Source organism: Theropithecus gelada, chromosome 20 (genome assembly GCF_003255815.1).
Source record: "Theropithecus gelada isolate Dixy chromosome 20, Tgel_1.0, whole genome shotgun sequence".
Classification (NCBI taxonomy): domain Eukaryota; kingdom Metazoa; phylum Chordata; class Mammalia; order Primates; family Cercopithecidae; genus Theropithecus; species Theropithecus gelada.
Window position 1 is genome coordinate 30,591,332 of NC_037688.1, and position 17,140 is coordinate 30,608,471.

A 17,140-nucleotide genomic window follows, 5' to 3' on the forward strand; every position below is an offset into this window, starting at 1 on the left:
TACTGGGGGATTCTGATTCTAGCAGATTTGAGGCAGTGCCTGGCAATCTCCATTTTTTAACAGGTGAGATTCTATTGTAAAACTAGATCTGGGGGCTCCTGCCAAGATTGGTAGTAACAACTTTTCTTATTGGGAGAAGTGGCCAGGAGGAGCTAAATAGCACCAGTCATACTAGAACTGAGGTCCTCTGGCTGAGGGATCAGAGTAAAAAAACTCTCTGCCCAGACCCTAGGTGACACATATGGCATTATCACAACTTATACCTCACACAAGAAAGAAAGGGCTTAGCTGCTGATTGTCTCTTTTCCACCAGTTCTTGAGAGGGCATAGACTTAGTTCATCATCTGAAACCAAACATTATCTTAGCAACTTTCCATATAAATGGGTGATAGATAATAGCAAAGGTGTTTAAAAAAACCAATAAAGATGATTACATCTATTCTTAGCTTAGGATCCCATAAGAATGAACATTTACTGCTAATAATTAAGAAACATAAAAAGGGACATTCTAAACAGAATCTTATTTTGGAATTTTAGTATTAACAGATGGCAGCTTCACAGGTCAAAGTCTCCTATGTGATAGGAAAATGCAGAGGGGAAGTGACATTCAAATGCAGCCCAGGCACCCTGTGAACTTAAGAGCTTGCTCTTTTGTGCAGAGATTTTGTTTCATATTTCTGATTACCGATAGCTGTGATGATCAAGCTCACAAGTAGGCATCCAACCTTGTTCCCACTTCCTTCCTTGAATCCACTGGGAACTCCGAGGGCTCAGAATTTGCATCTCTGTGGAAAATGCTGGTGAGCTCTTTGGTGAAAGATCCATTCCCCATTGGGCAAGATGTGGACAGGGAGGTTTATGGATCAATTCCACTGATACCGTGTCATGCTTAATAGGGCTCCAGGCCACAAAGTCTCTGAAGTCTGCCCAGACAGGAAGATCAAGAAAAGAAGAAGAGCAATACCCTGTTTCACTGGTGGGATGTGCTGCTCACATAAGGTTCCCGAGTCTGTTTTCTAGACACAAGCATGGACACAAAAATCCTTCTGCTTGAGCATGTGTGGGCACAACTCACACTCAGTGTGATACCCACAGACATGTAGTTAAGGCTCAGAGATGTAGGCAAGGCTCAGAATCATTCAGAGAAAGTGACTGAGGCTGACACCAGGTGGAGGCAAAGCCTTCTCAACCCTCTTAGTGGTTTTGCTCAGGGACAGTCCATGTAGACAGAAGATCCAGCAACAGGTTTCTCTGTTCTTGTTCAGATCTGACGTGGTGGTAGCCCAGCAAATTCATGGCCTCGCCACAGGCTTTCTGAAGTCGAGAAACCTTTTCATAGGGCAAAGACCAGCGCCAAGCCTGGGAGACATTTAGGGCATCCCTGGCATTTGTTTGGAAGGCGTGGTCACCCATGCCCTTGCCTCGGGTGATGTTATGCACCCAGGTATGAAGATGGGGCAAGAATTCCAACCCCACGAATTCATACATTCGGGAAGTCTGGGCCACAGGGGCTCGGACCAGGTCCTCATAGCGCACGAGCAGATAGCGTTCCTGCAGGGCCTTGGGCAAGGACTGGATGGTCTTGTAGATCTCCAGGTGGCTTTGGCAGATGACCTGCATCACATAGTAGGGTTGGTCCTCCTCCTTGAGTTTGTGCTCATGCTGCCCCATCACAATGCGACTGTCAATCATGAGATCTCCCTTTGTGCGTTCTCGGGAACGGAACACGGCCCGGGGGTCCCGGACCAGGTGCACGATGTGCAGGTTGAGGGAAGGGTCTTTCAGCAGCGGGTAGAGGGACTGCAGGTTGAAGAAGCGCACCTCCTTGAGCACCACGTGGCTGTAGGAGTGGCAGGCCTTCTCCACCACCTCAAAGGGCTGTTGACTGCACAGGAGCCTGCAGTGAGCCTGGGGGATGATTTCTTCTTGTGGGATGATGTCACAGGCAGGTGCTGAACACAGGGCCCGGCTGGTCTCCCACTGGAAGAGGCTGGACTGTCTCCGGGGACCAGGTTCCATGTAGGCATCAAAGACGCTCATGTCACACAAGAACACGGCCCGTATCAGATCCCGCACCGCCATGTGAAGCGTCCAGGCGGTGCTCTGCTTGAAGGTCATCCACACATGCCAGGCAGGCTCCATCAGGTAGAAGACATCTGGGTGCTGCCCAAAAAGCTGCCCCACAAAAGAGGAGCCAGAGCGCCAGGAAGACAGAACCAGCACGTGCACGTGCATGCGCTTGGGCTGTTCCTTCATAGACAGGGAGCTGATGTTGTGGCTGTTCATATAGAAGAATAGAGCCAAGATGGCCATCTGGAAAACCAGAAATAGCAGGAGCTTCATTTTTTTAGGCAGTAGCATTGTGCTGAAGTGGCAGACCTTTAAGGAACAAATAGAAAGGGTGGAGTTGGGCTGCTGTTTTACTGTTTGCCTTCTATTCCCCTTCTGGCCAAAGCCACCTGCTCTCTGACCCTCCACCAAGGAGCAACATGGGAAGCCAGAGGATTCCTGCCAACAGTGGCGCCAATTCCTCTCCACATCATTTCCTGTCCTTTACACTTAGTGTGTTGATACATTCTCCTTCAGGGTCTTTAATTCCTCCTTCCTGGTCTTTCTAAACCAAGCCGCCCCGCCCATTGGTTTACCAAAAATATCTGAACTGAGCCATATGTAATCAACATAAGGAAATGGCTCCATCATGGTGCCCTGCCGACAAGGATGTCTTCAGACAGGCCATGTAGGGGAGGCTTCACCTCAGTCTAACTCAACTCTTGGTTGAATGCCTTGTGATTCCTGCAGAAACAGAGGGAGATAAGCCACCTAGTGGAGAACTGCCTCGAGGCCACTGCTTACTCATCCCTCCATCATAAGGGAGACTGCAGCCAAGACTGTGTCTCATCTCCCTCCCTCACTGCAATTAAGCACAGGACTTTCCACTCCAGTCCCTCAAAGGATAGGGCTGCAGGCTGTACAACTGCTTGGCTTTAGTTGGAATTGTCTCCTCAAAGGCAGAGCCAGGTGCTCATGGTGCCTGTCACCTATTTATCTGCTAGCTGGTGTTCTGCCATCAGTGTGCAGTGAAAAGTCTACTTCCAGCACCTGACCTCACCTGCCCATTTCTCACCCTGCCCTAGATAGCAAATCCTTCTGATTTGGTGTCATCCCGTGGGACCAAGGCCATGGGGAGTTGATCCAGTGTTGACCTTGTATCTGTGTAGGTAATAAACTGTCTGACTCTATTTGAGCTGAATTAGAGTTATTTGAGCTATTAGAGTCTCCTTACCTGCCAACTCTAAGAAAGCATGGCAAGTCAACCTAAGTGCCACAGATCTCAGAGCTGTGTCACTCTCACCGGTGATACTTGTGACCCATGACTCCCACATTGCTGCTTGAGGCATGCTTGATTATGTGGGACAGCCTACTCAGGGCAGCTCAGTAGAGTTGGGCAAGCGTGTATCACACAACCCTAGGGAGTGCCATCCCATCAATAATTTAGATATTTATTTTCAAAATGTTTTTTTGTAGGTGACAGTAAAGTATCTTGGTCCAACAAAATAAATATATTAAGGCTAGGCACAGTGGCTCATGCCTGTAATCCCAGCACTTTGGGAAACTGAGCTGGGCAGATCACTTGAGGTCAGGAGTTTGAGACCAGCCTGGCCAACATGGCAAAACCCTGTCCCTACCAAAAATACAAAAATTAGCTGGGTGTGTTGGCGCATGCCTGTAGTCCCAGCTACTTGAGAGGCTGAGGCAGGAGAATCGTTTGAACCTGGGAGACAGAGGTTGCAGTGAGCTGAGATCACGCCACTGCACTCCAGCCTGGGTGAAAGGCTGAGACTCCATCTCCAAAAAAACCCAGAAATAAAACAAAACAAAACAAAAAATAAGTATATTAAGATGGTTTTCCTGTTGATAGACAGTAAATATCTAGAGAAAGGAGTCTCACTTTGTGATTCGTACGAAGTCTCATACTGACTGAAGGCAACATTTTGCCATCAGGGCTTGCTTTGTGTGAAAGGACTGCGGTTCCCAGTGCTATGCTAGAATGTTATTCCAAGGGAGATTTTAACCTCCTTCCCACATGACTTTGTCATTCTGGGTGACCTTCTGACATAAATAACTATTGGGAGAGAGAATAGCTATTGCACATAGTAAAATATTCATAGTAGTAGTAAGGCATTCATTTGTATATCACCATATACACAAGAAATTCTCCCTTCTGGCTTTAGTAAAAAATAGAGGCCAGATTTCCAGATGGTAACTGGGGCTGGGTTTGGGGGTCAGCTATTTTTGTGGTGGCAGGTCTTATACCATTTTTTAAAAAAGTTTTTATTATTTATTTATTTATTTATTTTTGGCAGAGATGAGGTCTTGAAATGTTGCTCATGGCTGAGCACAGTGGCTCATACCTGTAGTCCCAACACTTTTGGAGGCCGAGGCAGGTGGATCACATGAGGTCAGGAGTTCCAAGACCAACCTGGCCAACATGGTGAAACCCTGTCTCTGCTAAAAATACAAAAATTAGCTGGACATGGTGGCTGGTGCCTGTAATTCCAGCTACTTGGGAGGCTGAGGTAGGAGAATCACTTGAATCTGAAAGGCGGAGATTGCAGTGAGCCGAGTTTGTGCCATTGTACTCCAGCCTGGGCAACAAGAGCAAAACTCTGTCTCAAAAAGAAAAAAATAAAAATGTTGCTCAGGCTGATCTTGAATTCTTGGCCTCAAACAATATTCCTGCCTCAGCCTCCCAAAGTTCTAGGATTACAGGCATGAGCCACCATGCTCAGCCTAAAAAGTTTTTAATAGGTAATAGTCACATGATTCGAATTGTTTTGAAAAGTATCTACAGACTTGGAATTTAAAGCAAGTGTTTTCTCAGATTCTGTATGCAGGAGGGAGAAAAGTGCCTGCCAGCCTGCAGCTCAGCCTGACACACCCCAGGCTTTTAACGTATGTCACTGTGGAGGGGAAATCTTTTTTTTTTTTGAGACGGGGTCTTGCTCTGTCGCCAGGCTGAAGTGCAGTGGCGTGATCTCGGCTCACTGCAACCTGCCGCTCCCGGATTCAAGTGATTCCCCTGCCTCAGCCTCCTGAGTAGCTGGGACTATAGGCTCGCGCCACCAGGCTCGGCTAATTTTTGTATGTTAGTAGAGACGGGGTTTCACCATGTTGACCAGGATGGTCTTGATCTCCTGACCTTGTGATCCGCCCGCCTCAGCCTCCCAAAGTGCTGGGATTACAGGCGTGAGCCACCGCGCCCAGCCAGGAGGGGAAATCTTATGAGAAGCACTTGTGCCTGTGAGAGAGGCCTGTAGTCAGAAATTAGGAACTTCTAGAGCTATTTGTCAACATGGGTAGTGACATATCTTTAAAGGGGTCATAGTATTTTTCCAGAGGAAAGAAAACCTAAGAATTTTACTAGCTGACAAATTAGTCCTCTCTTCTTTACGTACTGACAGCTGCTATTTATCTGCTAGCTGGTGTTTTGTCATCAGTGTACAGTGAAACGTCTACTTCCAGCACCTGACCTCACCTGCCCATTTCTCATCTTGCCCCAGATAGCAACTAAGTTTGTTTGTTTGTTTGTTTGTTTGAGACAGAGACTTGCTCTGTTGCCCAGGCTGGAGTGCTGTGGTGTGATCTCGGTTTGCTGAAACCTCCGCCTCCCAGGTTCAAGCGATTCTCCTGCCTCAGCCTCGTAAGTAGGTGGGACCACAGGCACACACCACCACGCCCAGCTAATTTTCGTATTTTTAGTAGAAACGAGGTTTCACCATGTTAACCAGGCTGGTCTCGAACTCCTGACCTCAAGTGGTCTGCCTGCCTCGGCCTTCCAAAGTGCTGGGATTATACAGGTGTGAGCCACTGTGTCTGGGCTAAGTTCATTTTTTAATGTGTCTTTTCAGTTGCTTTATGTGTACACAAGAACATTCAAATGTGTATGTGTTCTTAATTTTTTTCCTCTTTAAAATGTAAAAAAAAAAAAAAAATTCAAGTTATCTGTTCTGTGCTGCCCTTCATTTTTAGTTGTCAATATGTCTTAGGGAGCATTCCAGGGCAGCTTGTAAAGCAGTTCCTCGTTCCTTGTTGCTTCGAAGAAGTATTATATGGATTAACCACAGTTTATTTAATCAGTTTCCTCATTGATGGGCTTACGAGTTGTTTCCAGTCTTTTGCCATTTCAAATGCTTCAGTGATGACCTTTATGTTCACACACCATCACACATGTATGTAAGATCACACATGTATGAAGGCAGCTTTCATACTGATCAGAAACTATTATCTATGTCCAGGGCTCCAGAGACCTGCGAGAGTGGATTTTAGGAGAGAAACTGGGCAGCCACAAAGGAGACTCTTGGCCCTTATAGGTTTCTTCCTGAAGGGAAAGCATGCCTTGCCAGTTCGTGGGTTTTCCTTGGAAGTCCCCTGAACCTTCTGGGAAGTATGAAATGACTCAAGCCAAACCTTGGGTGGCAATAGCAGAAAAACCCCTTTTCTTGCATTCATAATAACAGTGCTTTTCCTCTGGATGTGCCAAAAAGATCCAGTGAGGATCATCTCACCTTCATGCCTGAAAATCACTTGCTATACGCCAGGAAAATGTCAATGAGTGGTAATTCCTGCCCTGTAGTCTTAGCCCTGTAGATTAGAACAGGACCGGCTAGGCTGGGCGTGGTGGCTCACATCTGTAATCCCAGCACTTTGGGAGGCCTAGGTGGGTAGATCACGAGGTCAGGAGATCGAGACTATCCTGGCTAACACGGTGAAACCCTGTCTCTACTAAACATACAAAAAATTAGCTAGGCGTGGTGGCAGGCACCTGTAGTCCCAGCTACTCAGGAGGCTGAGGCAGGAGAATGGCGTGAACCAGGGAGGCAGAGCTTGCAGTGAGCCAAGATCGTACCACTGCACTTCAACATGGGTTACAGAGCAAGACTCCATCTCAAAGAAAAAAAAAAAAAAGAACAGAACCAGCTAGGATGTGCTCCTAGTTCTTAAAACTTGAGTGCAAGAGGAAAATGATTAGAAACTAGGCTATTATTGATCATGGTCCAAGGATGTCCTTCCTCCCCGCAAAGACTGAAGAGGTGACTTTAGCAAGAGACTTCTCCTAAGGGCAATGTGAGTACGAGAAAAAGTTTGGAACAAAAATAGGAAGCAATGGAGCAAAACCAAAAGGAGAGGAAAATGAGAAGAACTTAACCTGTATACACTTATAAGGAAATGGTGATAGAATTTTATAAGCAGGGCTTATAATTAGGAAAAAGCTAACATTTCCTAGGGATTAGGAGAATAGACCTTTCAAAGCGACACCCTCCCTTCCTCCATCCAACTTGGGGCCAGTTCTGAGTCCTGTGCGGGGGCTTGATGGCTATGGGCCCTCCTTGCCTGCCAACTGCTGCTGGCCTGAAGCCCGTTTCCTCCCCAAGCTGGAGCTGGGCCTTCTAACTGCCCCCAGTTGTTCTCAGGTGTTAGTTGTCCACGGTTCTGAGGCACTCCGGTGGAAATCCTCTGACTTATTTTTCTTTCCGTGAGCACTTGCCCTGGCTAGAAAGCGTAGCTTTTGTGAAGCAAGTTCCATCCCTTGTCACTGAGCCTCAAGACACATCAGGATCTAGACGACACATGATGGGCTGGCCGGAGAGCCAGGGGATACTTTAGGATGTGTCTTGGGCAAAACTCGTTTCTGAAGACTGTAATGAGCAGCAGAGGCAGATGCTCCTGGGCCCGGGCAGAAGCGAGGTGATGCGAGTCAGGGCGCTTCATGGAAGGGGACTCTTCAATAGTGTCCTCGAATCCCGCTCTCCCATTGCCAGAATTCCCAGCTGTTCGTCTCTAGGGTGGCCTTTGACGTCGACCTTTCTATTCTGTCTCTCAGCATCTCCCCATCACCCATGGCTGCCCAAAACTACCTTTTTCTTTTTTTTTTTTTAAATTACTATTTTTTTTTAGATGGAGTCTCACTCTGTCAGTGATCTCAGCTCACTGAAACCTCTGCCTCCTGGGTTCAAGTGATTCTCGTCCCTCAGCCTCCCAGGTGACTGGGATTACAGGCGCCCGCCACCATGCCCAGCTAATTTTTGTGTTTTTAGTAGAGACAAGGTTTCGCCATGTTGGCCAGGCTGGTCTCAAACTCTTAACCTCAAGTGATCCACCAGCCTCAGCCTCCCAAAGTGCTGGGATTACAGGTGTGAGCCACCACGCCTGGCCCAAAATCTTTTTGTTTTCCTTTTTTTTTAGAGTCAGGGTCTCACTCTGTCGCCCAGGATGGAGTATAGTGGTGTGATCATAGCTCATTGCAGCCTTGAACTCCTGGCCTCAAGTGATTCTCGATCCTCCTGTCTCAGCCTCCCCAGTAGCTGGGATCACAGGTGTGTCCAATCACACCCAGATAATTTTTTTATTTTTCACTAGAGACTGGACCTCGCTATATTGCCCAGGCTGTTGTCAAACTCCTGGCCTCAAGCCACCTTCCAGCCTTGGCCTCCCAAAGTGCTGGGATTACAGGTGTGAGCCACTGCACCTGGCCAAAAGTATCTTTTTTAAAGCACAAGTCTATCAACTTCCCTCTTAAAAATCCTTCAATAAATTTCCAGTGTATATGGGATTAAATAAACATCCCCACGCTTTGCACCTGGGGTCCTTCATGGCCTAGTCTTGATTTCGCATCACTCCTCTCTGTTTTAGTGCCTTAGGCTCCCGACTTTCAGTTCTTCCCAACTTGCCTTGTGATTTGAAAGCCCTGAGATTTTTGCAGGACAGCCACTGTTCCTTCAAGAATCTGACCACAGCCTGCCTTCTCCCTGAAAGAAATTCTGTCTCTTCCTCCTGAGATTTTTTTGTTTTAATTTTATTTTTTAGACAGAGTCTTGCTCTGTCACCCAGGCTGGAGTGCAGTGGCACCATCTTGGCTCACCACAACCTCCGCCTCCTGGGTTCAAGTGATTCTCCTGCCTCAGCCTCCCGAGTAGCTGGGATTATAGCCATGCCCAGCTAATTTTTGTATTTCTAGTGGAAACGGGGATTTGCCATGTTGGTCAGGCTGGTCTTGAACTCCTGATCTCAGGTGATCCTCCCGCCTGGGCCTGCCAAAGTCCCGGGACCACAGGTGTGAAACACTGCAACCGGCCCCCTCCTGAGATTAATTTGTTTCCCAGACCTTCTATTAGCAGCCTTCCATCTTGACAGTAAAAGGCTGTATGAGTGCCTCTCTTTTCTCTGGGCCGCTATAGCTTAAGGGAAAGGCTGTATCTTATCTTACAGGTAAATAACAGTTCTACAAATGATCAGGGCTCGGCTTATTAAACACTTGCTAAATAAATGAGTAAGTGAGTAAATAGATGAGCGTGGGCTCAATCTCCTGATCAAGATCGCGCCACTGCACTCTAGCCTGGGCGACAGAGCGAAACTCCGTCTCAAAAAAAAAAAAAAAAAAAAACAAAAAAAAAAACCACACAGCAATTGCTAGAAAGCAGAAAACCAAAGGAGCTCCTTTAAGAGAATGAAACGTAAGTATCCGTTTCTGAAATGCACACGGAACACTCTTCAGCATCACTGACTAAAATTTAGGCTATTGAATGGAGCAGTGAGCACATAACCCATGCCGTCTCAGTTACTTGGACCAAGCTACTAATAAAGTCAGAGGCATGGGTTGGATGCAATATGGCACAGTAACCCTCAGTCCAAAAAACAGTTACTATACCAAGCATTTATTAAAACCAGGAGGGAAATTATTTTTCTCTCCCTGTATGAAAATTAGTTTTAGAAAACATTTAAAATATAAAAACCGCATTGCTGGGTGACAGGCTACCTTGCTGGAATCAGCTCAGTTACTAGGCTGATAAAGCAAAAGCAAAAAACAAAGCAAAACAAAAAACAAAAACAAAACAAAACCCAACCTCAGCACATTCCATCATTACCACCCCAAAAAATTAATTTAAAAACATGTTGCCCCAATGATGGGTGAGCGGTATCATCTTAAAACACAAAGGACAGCCATTTCTGAGGAGTCAAGAGAACCTCAGGATCTTGAAAACACCACCAAAGAGGTGGTGAGAAGGGAGAATCTATGTTTGGCACAGGAACCACGAAGGTGCCGGATGGGTGACCTCAAGCAGCAGCTGATTAGAGAGAGCTGAATTATAGATGTCCCCCAAATCAGTACCATGTAGCCTTGTAGAGACAAAATGGGAAATTCTGAGGCGGGGCAGGAAACCAGACAGATATTAATTTAAGAAGTCTGGATTCCAGTCACTGGATACATTTCTAACTTACACTTCCCAAGAGATTATGCCCCTTACAAGTAGAAATTAGATACAGCAGAAGATACCTTGAGCAAAGAGAGAGAGAGAATGGGGTTGGACTGGGGAAACTGGCATCCTCACAAATAGCCTGAAGACCTAGGAAACCTCTGGATATAGGCACCTGGGTAAAGGGTGTCCATATAACAAACTCTCCCTAGACAGTGTCAGGAGGATTGGACCTGGGTCCCGCCAGGGCTGTGCCACTAGTGCCAAGGACAGTGCATGGCACATAGTAGGTGCTCAAGGAACATCTATCAACAAATGACAAGTGAACATATATTGTGCAGTGTTTTTTTTTTACTATATGAGACCCAGAAAGGAAGATTGAGCAAGATACTATAAACCAAAAATAAAATTCTAAGTTCCCCCAACCATCTGAAAGGACTTCCTCCTCAGCCAGGACTTTTTTTTTTTTGACATGGATTCTTGCTCTGTTGTCCAGGCTGGAGTGCAGTGGCATGATCTCGGCTCACTGCAACCTCGACTCCCCAGGTTCAAGCGATTCTCCTGCCTCAGCCTCCCGAGTAATTGGGATTATAGGCACGTGCCCATGTAATCCCATGCCTGGCTAATTTTTTGTATTTTTAGTAGAGACGGGGTTTCACCATGTTGGCCAGGCAGGTCTCGAACTCCTGACCTCAAGTGATCCACTGCCCCAGTCTCCTAATAGTGCTGGGATTACACCCATGAGCCACTGTGCTCAGCCAGGGGTCTTTTTAAAATTTAACTTGAGAGACTGTTTCAGGCCATGACAAGAAGTGGGGGTCTGACATGCCTCATTATACCTCTCCAGCATTAACACCAACACAGACCTTAAGTCTGATAAGAAACATTTTACAACCTATTCTCTCTGAAGCCTACCACCTAAAGGTTTCCTCTGCAAATAAGAACTTGGGTCTCCACAATCCGTTATCTTAACCCAGACATTCCTTTCTATTGATCTCAGGTCCTTAGATAAACTCAACCAACTGTCAACTAGAAAAATTTTAAATCTACCTATAAGCTGGAACCTCCCACCCATACTTTTTTTCTTTCTTTCTTTCTTTCTTTTTTTTTGAGATGGAGTTTTGCTCTTGTTGCCCAGGCTAGAGTGCAATGGCAGGATCTCAGCTCACTGTGGACTCCACCTCCCGGGTTCAAGCGATTCTCCTGCCTCCACCTCCCAAGTAGCTGGCAGTACAGGTGACTGCTACCATGCCCGGCTAATTTTTTTTGGTATTTTTCGTACAGACGGGGTTTCGCCCTGTTGGCCAGGCTAGTCTTGAACTCCCGGCCTCAGGTGATCCACCTGCCTCAGCTTCCCAAAGTGCTGGGATTACAGGCGCGAGCCACCGCACCTGGCCAGATGTATTTCTTAAATGTATTTGATTGAAGTCTCATGTCTCCCTAAAGTGTATAAAACCAAGCTGCACCCTGACCACCTTGGATACATGTTCTCAGGACCTCCTGAGGGCTGTGTCACGGGCCATGGTCACTCATATTTGGCTCAGAATAAATCTCTTCAAATATGTCACAGAGTCTGACTCTTCATCGACAATATTACATTTATTTTACACATAGAAAAGTATTTCAGTTCCAATTAGAAGTTTCAAACTTGTCCAAGGCCATGCAAGATAGACGTATCTTCTACCTTAGCTGATATGCTGGCACCATAACTTAATCATATTGCACATGGGCATGGTGTTCCCCATTTTTAAAGCCCTTTTAGCTGCAATTATGATAATGATCCAGTTAGATATTTTAGACAGTGATGAGCCATTTCCTCATTTTTCAGAATAAATAAACTAAATTTTAATTGGCTCATCCGGGATAATAGCCCTTTCTGGATCAGAACCCAGGTTTTGGGGGTCCCAGGGCTGAGAGTTTTCAATGGTCACACTATCCCTCACCTGAGCTAGAGAAAACCTACAGTTCCTTACACCTCCTGCCTTCCACTCCCCAGCAGAAAACAGAGGAGAAGCTGCAGGAAGTACAGAAATGTGAGCTCCAAAGCCGGGATCTGAACTAGTCTGTTGCACTAGGGGACCATCTACAAAATATACATCAGAACAGCCTAACCTGCTTTCTGGGCTCTTTTGGACCCATTTAGGGATAGAGCTGGTGGGGCTCGGGGCTGCTGGTGAGCAGCTTGTGTTTTAGTTTGCCCAGAAAATTCCCCAGGTGATCTGATTTATCCCCTCTACGTAAACCGCCTTCGCCACTGTAATCTCCAGCTTAGCTGCCAGAGGTTATCTGTTACTCTTGCTCAAGCAGCTCTGGGATAATGGCTCTGCATTGGAGTCGTACACAGAAATTCTCTCCTTACCTTGTGGCTTGGGCTTCCCTGCTGCTTTTGAGAGGCTCACTGCTAGCCGGGCCGTGCGCTTTTCTCCTCTGACTCACCAACTCCCCTCTTGGCTTCCTCCTCCTACTTGCTTTTGCATAACCGTCCCTACTCAGAGCACATTTCACTGTCCTCTCCCTTCTGCCAAAAACAAAAAAGGACCCACCTTGCAAGATGGGCTTGAGAAAGCACTCGCTCCCAGGAAGCTGTGAAAGTAACAGCTTTAACACTGGTGAGACTCGAGGGGTGGGGAGACTGCTTGAGGTGGGCTGGGAGAAGCAAAGGAGGAAGCATTTTCCCCCAGACTGGAGGCATCCTGGAATGTTGACTCCTGAAAGGCAACTGTGAAGGTCAACTCCCTTGGGGGAGAGTAGGGAGGGGGGACAAAAGGGAAAGAAAGAGGGAGAGAGACCCAGGGAGAGCTAGTAGATGAGGCTGATAGGGAAATTTCTTGACACTTACAACCGGACAGGCTACAAAATCTCAAACCTGATTCCTAGACCTTATCTTACCTCCGAGGAGAAAATGTGAAAGTTATTTCTTGCATTGCATCTGCCTGCTCACTCCACCCTGGGTCTAGGGAGGTAACATTTCTCAGCCTCTGTGTCGTATTCAATATCTTCACCCTTTCTACAAGAGGTAATAAATATTTTCTGGGAGGACCTAGATGTGCTGGCTTGGTGGTACAGGAGAAAAAAAAATCCCATTTAAGAAAAAAAGAAACAAGTTATCATTAAAGATTACAACCTCTCCCTTGCTGTGTGCCCTTGGCCAATCACATACCTACTCTGTGCTACTTTACACGGTTGTCATGAGTCTGAAACAATGGATGCCCATGAATGAACGTAAATTGTGGTGGAGAATGGAAGCCTCAGACTTTCAAGTCCAAGATCTTGCCGGGCAAGTCATACCACCTCTTTGAGCCCTAGAATATTATCAGTGTTAAATAAGGGTAACAATAATCTATCTTACAGTATTGTTGTAAATGTTAGGATTAATGCGTGAAGCTCCTAACACAATATTATGACAATATAAGAGTTAAAAAGTGGTTGTTACCATCGAATAATAATGCCTCCCCACCCCCGCACAACTCAGCTGCCAGTTCCTTTTCCAGACCTTGGAAGAGAGAGAGCAGGCAGGGATGTGTGAGCTCTCGGATGATCTTTGCCGACTTCCATCAGCTGAGTCCACTAAGCACAAATGACAAGAACCTGTGGTGCTTGCCTTGAATTGATTTCAATTGTGTGGCTCTTCCTCCCTTCCTGTTTCTCTCTGGCAGAGAGAAGAGAAATTTCTCTTCCTCCAGTGAAGGACTTTGGGCAGAGGTGTAACTGGAAGCGCTGGAACTGGGCAGTTGGTAGTTTTGCTTTTATGGACAAAGAGATGATTCAGGTGCTGGCACGACACAGCGAGATGGCACAAGGCTTCATCATGCATACTCAGAATAGTATGTAATAAATGAAGTTTATTTCTGGAATTTTTCCATTTAATATTTTCAAATCGTGGTTGATGATGAGTAGCTAAAACTGGGAAGCAAAACCGTGCATAAAGGGGGACTCCTGTAGTTTTACTCCAGCCCTTTCTAACGTTCTTTTCGTGTTTTTTCAGAGCCTTCCTAAATATAGTGAGGCCACTCAAATACACCATAACCCCAAGTAATTCAGATCACCTGCCATCTTTCCCTTGCTAGGAATTCATGCTGGCAGAATGCCATCAGCCAAAGAAAGGCATCATCTGGCCACTAGTATACGGTGGTGACCAGCATATTCAGATACTGGACTGCCAAGGGTCTACCACATTCCACAGCACTGGGAAGAAATTTGAATGTTGGTGTCTGATATCCAGGCCTTCCTGTGGAAGTCCTGCAGTCCACGTCTCTAAGGCAGCACTGTCCAATAGCAGTCTCTATGATGATGGAAATGTTCCATCTGCACTATACAGTAGCCACTGCCCACCTGAAACGTGCCTAGTGCTACCATATTGGATCATGCAGTCAAGTAAGAGATCTAATCTTTTTCTTTTTGAGTTTCCAAAATCTGATAACAGATATAGACCTCTGTAGAAAAATGTACAGATGCTCATTTACAAACACAAAATCATGTGCAATGCCAAGGAATCCCAAGTTTAAAATCCCTACAAAAATCTGTGTGTACTTGAAGTGATTTAGACAATTATCTCCTGGGGACCACTATTCAGCAGAGTGGCTGTTCTCATCTTTGCCCTTGGAAGTTTACCATCTTTACTGTCTGGGGACCCACCTGAGTGGTGAAGAGGCCTGGGGTCAGCTACTGACCTAGACTCTGATTTTCTCAGGGGTCAAAAGGATCTTTCTGCTGATTATACTACCTACTTCTGCTACCTTACCCTGACCATCACTCCAAACCCAATCTCTACTAAAAATACAAAATTAGCCGGGTGTGGTGGTGCATGCCTGTAATCCCAGCTACTCGGGAAACTGAGGTAGGAGAATTGCTTGAACCTGGGAGGCGGAAGCTGTGGTGAGCCGAGGTCACGCCATTGAACTCCAGCCTGGGCAACAAGAGTGAAACTCAGTCTCAGAGAAAAAAAAAAAAAAAAAAAAAAGAGTTTTGAGGGAGAAAGAGGAGATAGATCATGGAGCACTGAGGGAGTAGGTAGTTCTCCAGGGGATATCACAGGAGTTCCTGGGTGTTGACCTGTGTGACATGAAGTCATGTAGTCATACAGTTGGGGCGGATACAGTGGCTCAAGAATACCATCGGGTGACTTATTTCTACGGACCATCAACTTCATGCTTATTGCCTCATGGCCAGGAGACAGCTGTGCACATCTAGGGCTCACATCTACATTCCAGACAGGAAACTGCAGAAAGGTTAATAGCTGCAGGGCATATGCATCACATAAAGTAAAGATGTGAAAGCACTTAAATCTCCAAAGCTCTTGGTTCATGTGGGTTGCTCTGCTTAAAGTGCCCTCTCTCCTTTATGGCCTGGCTAACTTGCATCTTCTCTTTCAAGATTCAACTCAAGTCAGCATCACCTTCTCTGGGAAACCGTTCCTCATGTCCCTAGGCTGAGTTAGGCGCCCTGGTCTCTGTGCGGCAGATTGCCATGATGACCTCCATTCTCCCATCTTTTTATCCATACCCTATGATGTATAACTCTGCCTGGAGTCTCAGCTATGCCACTCGCTTTGATGGTTGGGATTTTTTTTTTTTTTAGATGAAGTCTTGCTTCTTTACCCAGGCTGGAGTGCAATGGTGCGATCTCGGCTCACTGCAACCTCCGCCTCCAGGGTTCAAACAATTCTCCTGCCTCAGCCTCCCTAGTAGCTGGGATTATAGGCATGTGCCAGCACGCCCGGCTAATTTTTGTGTTTTTAGTACAGACAGGGTTTCACTAAGTTGGACAGGCTGGTCTTGAACTCCTGACCTCAAGTGATCTGCCTGCCTAGGCCTCCCAAAGTGCTGAGATTACAGGCATGAGCTACCACGTCTGGCCTGTTGGGATGTTTTTAAGCAGAGGCTTAAAAGTAACTTGTGCAGTTGGATGTGTTCTTGCTCTTGTGTCTAAGTCACTGCCATGAGATCATGCCTGCTGGGTGAAAAGCAAGGGAAGCACATCCAAATTACCACAGTTGTCCTAGCTGAAACCATCCTAGATCAGCCAATGGCAGCTAACCACCAGACACTTCAGTGAACCCAAGCCAAATCAGCAGAACCTCCTAAGCGACCACCCTAGATGCATGAGAAATGAGATTTTTATTGTATACCACTGAAGTTTCATGGCTGGTTGTTACTCTGCATTCTGGTAGCCTTAGATAATTGTTGCAGAGTCCCTTCAGCATAGCTGTGTCACAAGCCTTAGCCATGTCTGTCTTCCCAACTCATGTTGGGAGAGAATCACCTTTTATCTGTGTATATCACCTCTTGTCTGTATATATCTAGCACTCAGCACAATGCTTGACCCATAGAAGGCACTTGGTGAAAGTCTGGGAAAGTTAGGAATGAATAAGCCTTTGTTCAACCTTAAAAAAGGAAACTTTTTTTTTTTTTTTCTTTTTGAGACAGAGTCTCACTCTGTCACCCAGGCTGGAGTGCAACGGCATGATCTCAGGTCACTGCAACCTCTCTCTGCCTCCTGGGTTCAAGCAATTCTCGTGCCTCAGCCTCTCGAGTAACTGGGATTACAGGCATGTACCACCATGCCCAGCTGTTTTTCTTTTTTTTTTTTTTTTGAGATGGAGTCTTGCTCTGTCATCCAGGTTGGAGTGCAGTGGCGTGATCTTCGCTCACTGCAACCTCCGCTTCCCGGGTTCAAGAGATTCTCCTGTCTCAGCCTCCTGAGTAGCTGGGACTACAGGCGCCTGTCCCTATGCCTGGCTAATTTTTCCATTTTTAGTAGAGACTGGGTTTCACCATATTGGTCAGGCTGGTCTTGAACTCCTGACCTCAGGTGATCCACCTACTTTGGCCTCCCAAAGTGCTGGGATTACAGGCATGAGCCACCGTGCCCGGCCTAATTTTTGTATT

At 46.3% G+C, this 17,140-nt stretch overlaps 1 protein-coding gene across 2 annotated transcripts; it reads right to left on the reverse strand.

Annotated features, from left to right (window-relative positions):
- Positions 1-442: 442 nt before the first annotated feature.
- On the reverse strand, positions 443-13,874 carry CHST4 (carbohydrate sulfotransferase 4). 2 transcript variants are annotated; one of them, XM_025370930.1, is made up of 3 exons: positions 13,747-13,874; positions 12,797-12,989; positions 443-2,379 (listed from the first exon to the last, which is right to left on the reverse strand). In XM_025370930.1, the coding sequence occupies exon 3, from the start codon at positions 2,359-2,361 to the stop codon at positions 1,195-1,197; it is 1,167 nt and encodes a 388-aa protein (XP_025226715.1). In that variant the 5' UTR covers positions 2,362-2,379; positions 12,797-12,989; positions 13,747-13,874; the 3' UTR covers positions 443-1,194. The 2 variants fall into 2 exon arrangements, with proteins under 2 accessions (XP_025226715.1, XP_025226716.1); XM_025370931.1 differs by lacking the exon at positions 13,747-13,874 and having other exon boundaries at positions 12,613-12,858.
- Between the last annotated feature and the right edge of the window lie 3,266 nt (positions 13,875-17,140).